Source organism: Lygodium microphyllum, chromosome 6, assembly GCF_053477565.2.
Source record: "Lygodium microphyllum isolate KBCC chromosome 6, Lygodium_microphyllum_v1.1.10, whole genome shotgun sequence".
Lineage (NCBI taxonomy): Eukaryota > Viridiplantae > Streptophyta > Polypodiopsida > Schizaeales > Lygodiaceae > Lygodium > Lygodium microphyllum.
Genome location: NC_141140.1, coordinates 92,238,388 through 92,254,675, shown reverse-complemented (window position 1 = coordinate 92,254,675; position 16,288 = coordinate 92,238,388). Strand labels below are relative to the sequence as shown.

Below are 16,288 nucleotides of genomic sequence, written 5' to 3'. Positions count from 1 at the left end.
GATTTGTTAAGTAACCCCTTTATATGGGACCCTTTTATATGTTAAAAATGGTAGTTTAAAAATCCCTTCTATTGAACCCACTTAATATATACATATATTTACTGACCTCCTGGGGGGTGTGACAAGGTCCAAATTCTAAAGATATATAAGGAAGAATAAACAATGCACGAGTCTTGGGACATGTTGTAAGACTTGTTCTAGTTATTTAATTTAATTCAATGTCCTTAGTGAAAAGTCTTTAACCTAAGGCCTCTATTTAATTAAATATCAATGTGAGGGAAAAATCTTTAACCTAAGGCCTCCCAGGAGTGGTGAGCGAAAAAGAGTTTACAAATTATGAAATTGAATGGTGCTCGATTAACTCTCTAAAATATAATTCTAAGAATGGTCCCATCGGGTTTCTTTAAAAATGCGTTGCCATATGGCGATTAACTCTCTAAAATATTATGCTAAGCATGGTCCCAGCAGGTTGGACAGTGGATACCCTTTGGGTGACTCTTAATGCCCAAGGTCAAGATGACCATCCACTATTACTAATATTGGTATTTTGGTACGAGAACTTAGGAAGTAACATAATTAACCGTCATATTAAGAATTACAATAATCAGGATATTCGATTGCAGGCAGCAGAAGACTCTTTCTTCCTCGGTAGGAACGATTTCTGCTCTCTCTCTCTCTCTCTCTCTCTCTCTCTCTCTCTGTCTGTGTATTTGTCTAATCTCAGAGGCCCCCACTTGGCAAGCCACTTGCTTGCTATGGTTTCTGCTTGCTAGAGAAGCTTCAAGGTAGCCGTCCTAGGTACCCGATGACCGATCTCTTAGGGACCGCGATCGGAAACGAAGGTAATTAACAGACATCAATACTGATCATACAGGAGTCAACCAATATGGAGCAGGAGCAGGAGGGCGCCGGTCCAAGCTGCAGCAGCGGCGGTGCCAGTGGGTGGCCTGCAGTCATGGGGATGGAGAATCTGCAGCCGAAATTACCGGATATGCAGGCGCAGAAGGCGATACTGCGGGGTGGTACGCAGATGCAGGGGCAGATGGAGATGCAGACGATATTGCAGGGTATTCAGGCGCAGTCGCAGACGCGGTCGCAGTCGCAGGTGCAGATCACGCAGAAGGCGGGGGCGGCCGCGACGACCACCGACGTGAAGCTGAGAACGGCGGAGATGCTTGTGGGGAAGCTGGCGCGGGGGTGCGAGGAGGCGAGGATGGCGGCGGCGGCGGAGATGAGGCTGTACGCGAAGTGGGACGAAGGGATCCGGGAGAGCCTGGCGAGGGCCGGGGCCATTCCGGTCCTGCTGGAGCAGCTGCTCCTGTGCAGCAGAAGCGGCGCCGGCAGCCACCCACACCATGGCAAGATGCAGGAGATGGCCGTCACCTCCCTCCTCAACCTCTCCATCAGCCCCCCCCTCAAGCCCGCCATCCTGGCCTGCCCCGGCGCCCGCCAGGCCTTGGCCGGCGTCCTGCAGACCGGCCTCACCCCCGCCGCCCGCGCCAACGCCGCCACCCTGCTGGCCAGCCTGCTGGTCGACCCGGCCCTCCGGCCCCTCGCCGGGTCCTACCCGCCTTTCGTTGACGGCCTCCTGTCCCTCCTCCGCGACGGCAACTCCCGGTGCGTGGGCGACGCTCTCAAGGCCCTCTTCGCCCTCGCCAGCTGCCCCGCCAATGGTCCCCGCTTGGTCCAGGCCGGTGCCATCCCCGCCCTCCTCTCCCTCGTCGCCTTCGGCAAGGCCAAGCTCACTGAGGACTCCCTCGCCGTCCTCGCTCACATCGCCGCTAGCTGCCCCGAAGCCTCCAGGCAAGTAGCCAGTCCACTGTCATCCTTCATCCTTTTCCTTAATTAATCATTCCCCTGATTCAGTTCTCATCAAGTGGGCTCTTGTCGAAGCGTGTCCTCGTTGAGTCGTTAGCTCAACGATCATCTTTTGCCTTAATCAATCCATCCTAATCAATCCCCTCGTCAATGCTTCGATCGATAACTCCATAAGCTTCCTCGAAATCATTCTTGCCTACACTTCTCCAAACATTGTGAGCTCCTTCACGAGAGAGCTGCCACACGTTTATGGAGCAAGACAACTGATGGCAGGTGCCACACTCTCGTGGAGTAAGACCTGCTAGGCTACACAACAAGCCAACCAATGGATAGCCTAGGAAGCCAAGCAATGGAGTAAGGGCTGGTAGGCTACACAACAAGCTAAGCAATGGATAGTGTAGGAAGCTAAGCAATGGTGTTAAGGGCTGCCACGCTACGCAACAAGCCAAGCATAGTCTCACTCCCATGTAAAACGCTCACATCCACTCCTTTCCTTGCAAACAATTCACAATGTATGGACTTGTCACTACCCATACCTCGCTCACTTGCAAAAGACTCACGATGGTAGACACTTATGAATGGGAATAACATAGGGTTTTCCACTTGGTTAGGAGGTTTGTGGATTGTTGTCAATCCCTAGTTCAAAATCGATAACATAGGGTTTGGCACTTTGGTAGGATAGGGTGTGAATTGTTGTCATTTTCTAGTTCAAAACCCACATTTGAGCAACTCCATTGTTTCTTATCCTTTGGGATGATCTACTTTCAAGTGAATAAGGTTGGGATTCCAACAAATAATCTCAAATCTATCACTTTAAAAAGAAAACATAGGGTTTCACAATTACAAATGAGTAAAAGCCTCTAAACAAGCATTACTTTGTCTTGTGATTTTCTTTTAAATGCGATCAAAGATATACTAGTGGAAAAGTAATAGTTATCAACTTCGTAGTTTAGTTGCCTTGTCTTGTGCTTCACCCGTCATCCAAATGGTTTTTCCTTATCATCTTGCTTGGAGGAGAGGGTTGCTTGAGTGGGGAATTTGACAAGCTAGTATTTCCTTCCTAATCTACACAATACACTAGCCCCATCAACCTATGCCATAGGCTAGCCATTAGAACTGCATCTTGCACCACCACCAATTAATATTTTGCTACAAGTTGCATGGGGTCACATTGAAAATGTTACATGAGTTTATAATATGTTTCTTTTTAGAACAAATTGCATATGAGAGTCCATTCATTCATCACATAACCCATCCTTTCATGTTAACTTTGTCATTCATAATCTACAATGTGTATAATTCTTCTATAGTTATCACATTTGAGGCAAAGTTCTAGTGATTGTATGAACTATGCTATTGTAACAAACACAAACAACAAGGAAAACAACCTCAAATTCTTCGAAGATAGTATGTAAAAATGCGATACATCTAAGTTGGTAACGTCATACAATAATTCCTCCACTTATCATAAAAGAAAAGATAGAGATGCCACCCTTTTTTCAAGCTTTTTAGTTTTGTTTAGCTTTAAGTATTCTACTATCAAATTATTAAATTGATTCACATTCAATCTATATTTTGCTATCAGGGCCTTGCTTGAATCAGACAATGCCATTCCTATCATTCTCCATATTCTTGACAAGGGCCTATCTGAACGCGCTGTAGAGAATGCTGCTTGGGTCTTGCTCAATCTATGTCTCACCTTGGGCTCCATTGCCATCTCAGAGATTCTTGGTTACAAGACATCCATCCCCTCCATTCGTCGCCTTTATTGTAGTGGCTCTGAGCGAGGCAAAAGTAAAGCTCAAGCCTTGATCAATGCACTCAATGTACATGTGGAGACTCGTGATGTCAAGAAGGTGTCCCCAAACCCATCTTCCTACTCCATGGGTGACTACTACCTCATCAACCATGGCTCCACCAACCCTATTCTCCACCATCACTCACATGTCTCTTCCACTCCTACGAACACTTATGGATCCTCCAAATCATCCAACTCTAAGGCTCGCAAATGGATCAATCGAGCATGTAGCTTATTCTTCTCCAATGAAAAATCTCTCTCTAAAAATTCAAAATTCAAGTAGTAGTTTGAATAACCAAGTTTTAGGATATGCCCCATACTATCACATATAATGACCTTCCTTTTCATCTCTCATGCCTTTAATGAAAACCATGTTATCAATGGATTTGGGCATATGTAAATACCAACTGGCAATACAAAACCCAAAACAAGAGGTCATGTATATGCTCACTAACAACTAACAACTAACAAGTTATCCTACACTTGAAATCTCAATAGTTTTGGAATGTGATTGTATGATTAGCTAATTTTGTATCATTTTGAAGGAACCTTTCCAATAGATTTGTGTTTATGGCACACCACATACAAGCTAATAAATTAATGTGAGAATCATTGGTGGGTGTAAAGAGTCAATTTATCATGTGTATTCATGTGAATAGCTAGTACATTTTATTTTAGTGAGCAATATGTGTATCTTACATTTTTATCTCCATGGGTTGACACTATATGTAAGCCTCTATATCACATGTATTTATAGCCCAATTTAAACATCTCTTATTTACTTCATTTCTCATGAACATAAATTGAAATTGGTACATCTCCTCGAATTCACATATTGAAAATCCCAATCAAATTATACATTTTTATGTGCTTTAATTTGTGCAAATGTGGATTTGTAATATCTATTTTCTTGAACTGATATGCTACACTTACTAGTGCCAATAATCGAAACAACTTAGTTTGGCACTAAAGTATAGTTTGTAGGATTAAAAGTCTTAAAGACAACATAAAAGATAGGGAGTGTTGTGCATTAGGGCTAAAAGTAGAAAAATGGCACATTTTTAATCTCTAGTATGCTTTCAAATTTAATAAGGGACGAATGAAATCTACCATGTATTGTCAAATGTGATATTCAACTCTCTTCTAGTTCGGATTGTTTTCATCTACATCTCTAAAAAGAAGGAAGGAAAACTACTAAGTGCATTGTGGGGAATTCTAATCTCCTACTTAATATAGGTGTTTTATAGCTTGAGAACAAACTTTCGTGCCATTAAATTCAAAATCTAAATGGTTCACCAAAAATTTTTACACTCTGAAAGTGCTATTATCCTTGATATTTGAGCCCTCATTATTGTTATGGACTGCCACTACTTCAGGTCTTCTTTTTTCATTTGTTATGGACCACCACTACTTTTGGTCTTATTTTTTCATTTCTTAATCATATTCTCATCATGTTAATACTATTTTATGCTTCTTTCATTCTATTTCTTTTTCCTTTAATTTTCTTATCATCTCTTGCTTGATCTAATGGGTGTTGAAAAGAGACCATCAATTGTTGTTTCAATGCTATGCATGCTTGCAGAATGCATAAGAAATAGGAAAACAAGGTACGAGTGAAAGCATGTATAGGTGGTCTACTTTTGGTGCTAAAAAGTATATAGTTTTGGGGTTTGAAAAGTGGGTAGATTAGGCTTTTGACATATTATAAAAAAATAGTTGCTCAAAATAGAAGTTTACTTTTAAAAAAAGGCTTTTGACATATTTTTCACATTAGGAAAAAAAACTTACAAGCGTGTCTACAAGAGTACTTAAATATGTGTTACAAGATCCATGTTGGAATACACTTGTATTTTAGCAATAACAAGCATGCTTTTTTTTTTCCCATTTTCAACCATACTATGTTTCCAATTTTTAAGATAAAATTTTCATCTAAATAAACACAATTTTATTGCAATTTTTAGGCAGTTTTTAATGTGTACTAAAAAAAAAGTAAGCATTTCTTATACAAATTGAACCCATTGAAAATAAAGTAAAAACAAGAATGTGGCATGACACATGGAAATGTATAATGTCAATATAAGAGAAGAAAGAGGAAATATATATTGCCAAGTATTTAAGAACCATTGAGAATGTTTAATGGTAAACCGTGTTGCATTATAATCACAATATACGAGGGTGTACGTAAATATTTGGAAGCCAAAATTTTCCTTGAATCATAAGACAGAAGGATTCTAAGCTTTCAAAGAATGTTGTTTGTTACATTTATAAGTGCATTGAGTATATCAAAATTTGAGTTTTTGGCTTGCATTATAATATAGAAAAACTACTAAGATGGTGTGTTTGATGCATGCGCAAAACCTCCTTTGATCCACTATAATTGTTGGCCTCACAATCCTCATCTAAAGCATTTGACTTGCTTGATCTTTCTTCCTCTTCTCCCTCTTGATTCTCTTGTGACTATAGCAAAGAGCAAAATATTACAATAAGAGAATGATTGCAAAGCCTCAAATAACAAACTATATTAAAAATTGTAAACCAAGTATAAATAAATCTTGTTGTATTGAAGTTCTTGTGGCACAACACCATTGTTTCTCATTGATTGATCCCTCTCTAAAGAGGTGATCCCATGTATTTCCTATTATGTGATTGATCCCTCTCTAAAGAGGTGATCCCATGAGGTGATCCCATGTATTTCCTATTACGTGATTGATGATATGTTATCTCCAACTTTATTGGAAGCCGACCAATTCATAGTATCCATCTACCTCATAAGAGAGACATGTGTTGGGATATATAAGTAATTCTAGAAACACACAAGATTAATGAATTGATTTGTTTATACTTACAAAATTTTCCTCCCATGAAGCTCATCATCTTAATCCAAAATGTGAAGACTTGTATTGCTCCATCTAGATGCGATGCGCCTCTTTGTGTTGCTAACTAGTAACCCCTTCCATTTCCTGCCTCTTTGTTTCCTTCCACACTTACCTATGAGCAATAGTAGTAGGTTGTCCCATTGGAGGGAGCCCTTGCTCTATCCTTTACTTGTTGGTATATGCATGGTGCATCCACCACGGCCTTTTATAACTTATAATGGTTGGCACCCTACTTCTAGTCCATCTATCGATAAATAAGCTTGGCATTGGAATGTGTTATGCATATCATTTATTGTTTCTAACAGCAAGCTTGTTTTTTTTTTTTGCTTAAAGAATAAGAAACTATCTTTGTTTGTAGGGTGTACCACACCATGAACATAAGAATATACCTCCCTTCCATGCACATCCATCTTGAGGTCACCCCACTCATCTATGTTTTACCATACCCTACCTTCACTAGGGGGATCTACTAGCTTTGAAAGAATACTTGGACCTCCTTCTACCCTTGAGGGTCCTCCACCACCTCCACTCTCCCTGATCCTTCGACGTCCTCGACTAATGGAAGGATCTACCATAGGCATTTGTGTGATAGGAGGACCTACCACATAACTATGTAATATCATTTGTAATGTAGATCCTCAAGGGGATGGCTAAGGCCATGTAACTATACGTGACAGAGATGGTCGAGGACAAGAATGCATAGTGCCTGTGGATGGGTGTGATCCAAGAGATTGAGGTATAGATCCTTTAGGTTGTGTGGTACTTTGTGATCTAGATGGTCTAATTTTTAAACATATAGTCAAATGCCTCCTTAGGAATGGGGCATGCCCAAAGTAAGTTTGCATCTTTGCCATCATCTCTTCCTAGTTTGGAATTCTCAATTGATGGAAGTGACGACATCTATAACATGGCAATTGACAAACAAATATGCATTTACAAACAATCATCCACAATGTACTTTGTAATGTATAAAATATAAGTCGATCTAGTAATGAATGCCATTTTATTATCTTATAGGTGAATGGAAAAGAAAGCACTAGAGGAAAAAACATACATTGATGTGTGCTTGAAGAAGATGTTGTATAAGCAAACACAAGCACAAGTTAACAAATAATAAAACATGAGAAAAAGACTTTGCATAAGAACATATGATTAACATTATTTATTGTTAACATCTTTTACTTGCAAGAATGACTTGTTTAGCACTTTGATAGCTCTTTAGTTCCAATAGCACGATAGAATTTTTAATTGATGAATGCACATTCACTTCCATGTTTATCAACACATGTGTCTCTATGAGAAAGCATTTAAAAACACATTTCTTAAAATGTGACTGCCTATGTTGTATTTCATGTTTAATGCCACAATGAAGGAACTCGGGAAATAACTGTTTACTAGAGTGTTTACATGTGCAAAAAAGTTGTAGGGAAATCTGTGTATATAGATGCATTAATACACCTAAAAAATGAAGAAAACCCTAGGGATCACAAAACATGATGTCTTGAGTCATAAATCTCATCTAGGACTACTACTTCTTCTCTTAAATAAGCATAAAACAATAGGAAACAATGGAAGAAGCAAAGGAACAAGGCAAGCATTGATTAACAAAGCTTCATGAATCATTGGTGAAGAGAAGAAAACTAATAGAGAGCATACCTTTTTTATCCATCAAAGAAGAAGAGGGAGAGAAGAAGAGCAAGGGCTTTGCACACATCCAAGTTGAGAAAGGTAAGGCTTCTCACCCCCATGGGATGTTAGTCTTTGTTTCTTCTTTTGTTTTGCTCTCCGAAACTGTGTATTAGAAATGAGTTCGGATATCGTTTGTGATGGAAGGATTTAAAAAAAATTCCATGTCTAATTTTGAAGTTTTGGTAGAGATAAATGTAAAATTTCATGTGCATCTAAACACAATAGACAGAGATCGTGCACACATAGTTGGACGCGTCTATAAATGCTTAATAGTGTTGCACAATTTCATGACACTATGTGGATTCATCAAGGCACATTGATTGATTAGGGAAGATGTCCACATCCTCGAAAGGAAACTTCCCTCCACATCCTCAAGATTCCTCATTGTCTAGTGATACGGATGACAAAACCTTGCATTTGCATGATTAGTGGACATAGTTGGTCCAAAATATATAATGTATATGCAACCACAGTCAAGGATGCATGCTTGGCCATGTAGAACCACAAATAACCATATTAACATGTATGAAGAATGGAACTTTCAAGAATCACAAAAAGTAATGTCTTGCTCAATGAAGGGTTAAATGAACTCCCACTTCATTCGAAGAGATATATTTGTAGGGACTTGGAGGTTTTTCTTGTTGAATGTAGTTGTTGGGGATAAAGGTGCATATGCTTATGCTACCCTATATTTACTACACATTATGACCGTACAAATGTACACTACAAGTGGTGGGTGTCCATCACTGTCACTTTGTTCTTTATTCTTTCAGTAACTATTGAATAAGGGAAGGTTAGTCACACATTGGGACTATTGGAGTTTTCACATATAGTGTGTTTCTCTCTCCCTTGCTCTCTTGCTCCATCCACCATAGCTCTTGCTTTTGCTTGTGTGCTTCCAATCAGGCTCTACCTTTCAATTGGTATCATAGAGGGCATTTGAGGAGCTTCTTCATCCTTTTCTTGAGGTCAAATTCAAATCTTTAGCTCAAGGTTTCATGGCAACCATTGTTTCTTCCTCTCGAGGTATGCATTGAGTCTTCCCTTCTTTGACTTGTTTTAGCTTGCTCTTGGCTTATTGAAAAGCTTCCTAGGCTTATAGCTAAGCTTTATTGAGTGATTATTGAGATGAGAAGTAGCCATTCTCTATATTTTTAAGTAGATACAAAGTATGCTACAAAAGTTGTAGATAGTTATGGCAGCTTGACAACACGTTTATATTTTGGCCTTAGCTTTTGCATACAATATCAGATTCATGTGTTCGATAGCTAGAAATGAAGAGTCAGCTGAGGGCTACAGATCTAAGCACTCATTGAGTTGATTGTGTATAGTTTCTAGTTTTCTATTTTACATAGAATAGAACAATTTTGATTTGGACAGCAAGTAGTTGATTGGTTTATGCTCTACTGATGCTTATGGAGGGGGGGGGGAATGTTTGCATGGCCCGAATGATGCATTGATGCTTCGAAAAGGCTTTTGATCTCATTAGATCTTGAATACCTTACTCATTGAAGTGTTTATTGATGTAATAACAGTTTGGGGAGTGAGCATATGGTAGTGAGTTTCATGCTTTGAGTGCCTAGTGTGCCTATATGATATTTCGGGTATGCTACATATCTATGGTGATGTCTCACATGGATGTATGAGCATAGAGATGATTATGATATGATTTTGCACTTGGATTTGAGATATATTTGATGTACTTGGCATTTGGTCAGTTGCTTTGAGATTTCATGCTTACTCACTTACAGGTATTGAAGCTACATTGGAGACTTCTAGTGCTAGTTGTATTTGTGATGTGCTTGGACTTCCTAGATGCTTTGATGTATATGTCTTCAACTTTGCTTGCTCAGTTTTCATTTGGATTTGATTTTAGTGGTCGGAGTTGCTTGTACTTACTAGGTAGAGCTTGGTTTAATGAGATAGTGGGACTCTTAGTTCATGTACGTGTTCTCTTATATACGTACGTGCTCATTTATATACTAATTTTGATTTGGACAGCAAGTAGTTGATTGGTTTATACTCTACTAATGCTTATGGAGGGGGGCGGGGAATGTTTGCAAGGCCCAAATGATGCATTGATGCTTCGAAAAGGCTTTTGATCTCATTAAATATTGAATACCTTACTGATTGAAGTGTTTATTGATGTAATAACAGTTTCGGGAGTGAACATACGATAGTGAGTTTCATGATTTGAATGCCTAGTGTGCCTATATGATATTTCGGGTATGCTACATATCTATGGTGATGTCTCACATGGATGTATGAGCATAGAGATGATTATGGTATGATTTTGCACTTGGATTTGAGATATATTTGATGTACTTCGCATTTGGTCAGTTGCTTTGAGATTTCATGCTTACTCACTTACAGGTATTGAAGCTACATTGGAGACTTCTACTGCTAGTTGTATTTGTGATGTCCTTAGACTTCCTAGATGCTTTGATGTATATGTCTTCAACTTTTCTTGCGCAGTTTTCATTTGGATTTGATTTTAGTGGTCGAAGTTGCTTGTACTTACTGGGTAAAGCTTGGTTTAATGAGATAGTGGGACTCTTAGTTCATGTACGTGCTCTCTTATATACGTACGTGCTCACTTATATACTAATTTTGATTTGGACAGCAAGTAGTTGATTGGCTTATACTCTACTGATGCTTATGGAGGGGGGGGAATGTTTGCAAGACCCAAATGATGCATTGCTGCTTTGAAAAGGCTTTTGATCTTAGTAAATATTGAATACCTTACTTATTGAAGTGTTTATTGATGTAATAACAGTTTGGGGAGTGAGTATACGATAGTGAGTTTCATGCTTTGAATGCCTAGTGTGCCTATATGATATTTCGGGTATGCTACATATCTATGGTGATGTCTCACATGGATGTATGAGCATAGAGATGATTATGATATGGTTTTTCACTTGGATTTGAGATATATTTGATGTACTTGGAATTTGGTCAGTTGCTTTGAGATTTCATGCTTACTCACTTACAGGTATTGAAGCTACATTGGATACTTCTACTACTAGTTGTATTTGTGATGTGCTTGGACTTCCTAGATGCTTTGATGTATATGTCTTCAACTTTGCTTGCTCAGTTTTCATTTGGATTTGATTTTAGTGGTCGGAGTTGCTTGTACTTATTGGGTAGAGCTTGGTTTAATGAGATAGTGGGACTCTTAGTTCATGTACGTGCTCTCTTATATACGTACGTGCTCACTTATATACTAATTTTGATTTGGACAACAAGTAGTTGATCGGTTTATACTCTACTAATGCTTATGGAGGGGGGGGGGGAATGTTTGCAAGGCCCAAATGATGCATTGATGCTTCGAAAAGGCTTTTGATCTCATTAAATATTGAATAGTCATTGAAGTGTTTATTGATGTAATAACAGTTTCGAGAGTGAGCATACAATAGTGAGTTTCATGCTTTGAATGCCTAGTGTGCCTATATGATATTTCGGGTATGCTACATATCTATGTTGATGTCTCACATGGATGTATGAGCATAGAGATGATTATGATATGGATTTGCACTTGGATTTGAGATATATTTGATGTACTTGGCATTTGGTCAGTTGCTTTGAGATTTCATGCTTACTTACTTACAGGTATTGAAGCTACATTGGAGACTTCTACTACTAGTTGTATTTGTGATGTGCTTGGCTTCCTAGATGCTTTGATGTATATGTCTTCAACTTTGCTTGCTCAGTTTTCATTTGGATTTGATTTTAGTGGTCGGAGTTTCTTGTACTTACTGGTTTAGAACTTGGTTTAATGAGATAGTGGGACTCTTAGTTCATGTATGTGCTCTCTTATATACGTATGTGCTCACTTATATACTAATTTTGATTTGGACAGCAAGTAGTTGATTGGTTTATACTCTACTGATGCTTATGGAGGGGGGTGAATGTTTGCAAGACCCAAATGATGCATTGATGCTTCGAAAAGGCTTTTGATCTCATCAAATAATGAATAACTTACTCATTGAAGTGTTTATTGATGTAATAACAGTTTGGGGAGTGAGCATACGATAGAGTTTCATGCTTTGAATGCCTAGTGTGCCTATATGATATTTCGGGTATGCTACATATCTATGGTGATGTCTCACATGGATATATGAGCATAGAGATGATTATGATATGATTTTGCACTTGGATTTGAGATATATTTGATGTACTTGGCATTTGGTCAGTTGCTTTGAGATTTCATGCTTACTCACTTACAGGTATTGAAGCTACATTGGAGACTTCTAGTGCTAGTTGTATTTGTGATGTGCTTGGACTTCCTAGATGCTTTGATGTATATGTCTTCAACTTTGCTTGCTCAGTTTTCATTTGGATTTGATTTTAGTGGTCGGAGTTGCTTGTACTTACTGGGTAGAGCTTGGTTTAATGAGATAGTGGGACTCTTAGTTCATGTACGTGCTCTCTTATATACGTACGTGCTCACTTATATACTAATTTTGATTTGGACAACAAGTAGTTGATCGGTTTATACTCTACTAATGCTTATGGAGGAGGGGGGGGGGATGTTTGCAAGGCCCGAATGATGCATTGATGCTTCGAAAAGGCTTTTGATCTCATTAAATATTGAATAGTCATTGAAGTGTTTATTGATGTAATAACAGTTTCGAGAGTGAGCATACAATAGTGAGTTTCATGATTTGAATGCCTAGTGTGCCTATATGATATTTTGGGTATGCTACATATCTATGGTGATGTCTCACATGGATGTATGAGCATAGAGATGATTATGATATGATTTTGCACTTGGATTTGAGATATATTTGATGTACTTAGCATTGGGTCAGTTGCTTTGAGATTTCATGCTTACTCACTTACAGGTATTGAAGCTACATTGGAGACTTCTACTGCTAGTTGTATTTGTGATGTGCTTAGACTTCCTAGATGCTTTGGTGTATATGTCTTCAACTTTGCTTGCTCATTTGTCATTTGGATTTGATTTTAGTGGTCGGAGTTGCTTGTACTTATTGGGTAGAGCTTGGTTTAATGAGATAGTGGGACTCTTAGTTCATGTACGTGCTCTCTTATATACGTACGTGCTCACTTATATACTAATTTTGATTTGGACAGCAAGTAGTTGATTGGTTTATACTCTACTGATGCTTATGGGGGGGGGGGGGGGGAATGTTTGCAAGACCTGAATGATGCATTGATGCTACGAAAAGGCTTTTGATCTCATTAAATATTGAATACCTTACTCATTGAAGTGTTTATTGATGTAATAACAGTTTGGGGAGTGAGCATACGATAGTGAGTTTCATGCTTTGAATGCCTAGTGTGCCTATATGATATTCCGGGTATGCTACATATCTATGGTGATGTCTCACATGGATGTATGAGCATAGAGATGATTATGATATGATTTTGCACTTGGATTTGAGATATATTTGATGTACTTGGCATTTGGTCAATTGCTTTGAGATTTCATGCTTACTCACTTACAGGTATTGAAGCTACATTGGAGACTTCTAGTGCTAGTTGTATTTGTGATGTGCTTGGACTTCCTAGATGCGTTGATGTATATGTCTTCAACTTTGCTTGCTCAGTTTTCATTTGGATTTGATTTTAGTGGTCGGAGTTGCTTGTACTTACTGGGTAAAGCTTGGTTTAATGAGATAGTGGGACTCTTAGTTCATGTACGTGCTCTCTTATATACGCACATGCTCTCTTATATACTATTGGATGTAGTTACTCTCACTTGTGGGCTAATTTGATTCCGTGTTACCTCTATTAGTAGTTTGTCAATGATGTATATGCTTATGGGAAGCATGGTTCACTGACAGTTTGAGTTTGTGAGTCTTTGGTACTCGTGGCCTATGCTTAGTCACTGCTACTTACATTATTTGTATCCTAGTTGCTACTCAAATATCCTTGATAGTGGGAGCTTTCTTTCTTGGCTATTTGGCCATAGTTGGTGGGTTGACATATATTGTTATGTTTATTTCAGCTTTACTGTAATTACAATTTTTAGTATTGTCTTGGAGAGAAGACATCGTGCTTTCACAATCTATTGCTTGCATTTGGTGGACAACTCTATACTTTGGTATTCCCTCATATTTTGGCCTTGTTTTGATTGAGTATTGGGGGCTGATTTGTAGTCATTTGGAGCAACCCATTCTCTTGGATTTTACATTGGTATACTGCCATTATGATTAGTTCTTCGAATGATAGTACTATTTTCAATATTGAAAAGCTTGATGATAAAAATTCCATCAATTTGAAGACATAGATACGAAATGCACTAGTTCAAAAGAAACCGATTAGACCTTTGAAAACCAAGAAAGTGTAAAGCCGGAAGGCATTGATCATGATACTTGGGATGAGTTGGATGAGGTATGCAAATCTGCTCTTATATTATCATTGCTAAAAAAAGTTTATTTCAATGTTAAGGTGCTTGAGGATAATGCTTGGTAGTTATGAAAAATGATTTGCAATCTTTATGACAAGTAGAGTCGTGCTTCATAGATGTATTGGTTGAAATAGCTCATCGATCTTTGCATGAAGGAAGAGACTAGTATATCCACGTATTTGAATGAATTTCAATGTATTTTTAGCCAATTGACTTCATAGGGTATTGAGTTCAAGATAATCTCCCTCTCTTGTTCTTGCTTCTTGTGACACTTTCTGAGTCATGGCATACTTTCTGTACTGCCATGTGTACTAATATATGGAAGGATGGTTTGAAACTCCAGGATGTTGAGGGTGCCTTACTCACAAAGAAGATAAATAGAAATAATGTGGATGCATCCCGTAATTCTCATGCATTGATTGTTAGGGATCGATATGATGGTAAGAGCGGTAATAACCACCATGGTAGAGACCCACAAATGTCTTAGTCTTGCAGGTAGTCTCACAGTAAGCCCTGTGGTTGTAGGAGGGCTTCTCTTACATGTCATTACTATGGGAAGTAGTGTCATATTTGGCCAAAGTGCCATAAGATGCACGATAATAAGTGCAAGGAGAAATGGAAGAGCAAGGTTTAGGATAAGTCTAATGATTGCAACATTGTTCCTAGTAAGTCCAACATGAAAATTAGGGAGATAAATGCCTTGCAGCCTGAGTTGTTAATTACATCTTAGTAGCTTCTTCTTTTGATGCTAGTTAGTTGTTTGATGTCTCATTTACATTTTCTTAGTGTTGGCTGCTTGATTTGGGGGACTTCTTCTATGTTACCCCACATAGGGATTGGTTTCATTCCTATCATAGCATGATATATTCTGTGTGACTAGCAAATCACTTGGGATTGGCTATTATTGGCATTGGTGATATTAGACTGCAATTTATTTCAGAAAGCACTTTTGTTTTGCATGATGTATGCCATATTCCAACTTTTACCAAAAGTTTACTCTCTATTGGATAGTTGGATGGTGCAAGATATCATGCGTCTTTTAGTGATTTCATGTGGAAGATTACACGTGGGAAGGCTTGTATCTGTTTGGGGTTCCCTAAACCCTAGTAGCATCTATCCCTTACTTGTATCTAGGTTTATTGACCATGTTTGGTTGTGCTTTGATATATCCATGTATTTTTATAGCATCATCACCTTAGGTACATGTCCTTAAAAGAAATGAAAATACTTTCTTATTTGTAGTATCTTTCACCCCTTGACTAGAAATCTTTTGATTTATGTGATCATTGTCTTTATAGCAGGCATACATGCAACTCTCATAAGAAGTCTTGCATTATGCACATGGGTGAGCCTTTGGATCTTGTTCATTTTTTATGTATGTGATCCCATGCCTTGTCAGTCCATTACTAGGTGGTGTGAAGTATTTTGTGACTTTCATTGATGATTATTCGTTTACGATGTAGGCATATTCCATAAAGTAGAAATGGGATGTATTAGTTACCTTTTAGCATTAGCTTGCTCTTGTTGAGAACTAGTCTGTGTATAGGCTGAAATACCAAAGATTAGATAATGGGGGTGAATATGTCTCTAAAGCATTTGAGCAATTTTTTGATGAGAAGGGTATTAAGTGTCAGTTGACCACTCCTTACACCCCACCCTAGAATACATTTGACCAATAGATTGTGCATTTTTTCATGTGCATCTAAACACAATAGATAGAGATTGTGCACACAT

At 38.5% G+C, this 16,288-nt stretch overlaps 1 protein-coding gene across 1 annotated transcript; it reads left to right on the top strand.

The window, feature by feature from the left end:
• Nucleotides 1–644: 644 nt before the first annotated feature.
• Nucleotides 645–4,202, top strand: LOC148034805 (U-box domain-containing protein 1-like). Its single transcript, XM_087679778.1, has 2 exons — nt 645–1,803; nt 3,404–4,202. Exons 1-2 carry the CDS (start codon nt 887–889, stop codon nt 3,897–3,899), a joined length of 1,413 nt encoding a protein of 470 aa, XP_087535904.1. The 5' UTR covers nt 645–886; the 3' UTR covers nt 3,900–4,202.
• Nucleotides 4,203–16,288: the final 12,086 nt, after the last annotated feature.

Bases quoted from the DNA above. Each gene is read 5' to 3' on its own strand.
- LOC148034805 (XM_087679778.1), top strand. From the start codon at position 887: ATGGAGCAGGAGCAGGAGGGCGCCGGTCCAAGCTGCAGCAGCGGCGGT. The intron at 1,804-3,403 runs GCAAGTAGCCAG...TTTTGCTATCAG, and splicing joins AGCTGCCCCGAAGCCTCCAG to GGCCTTGCTTGAATCAGACA.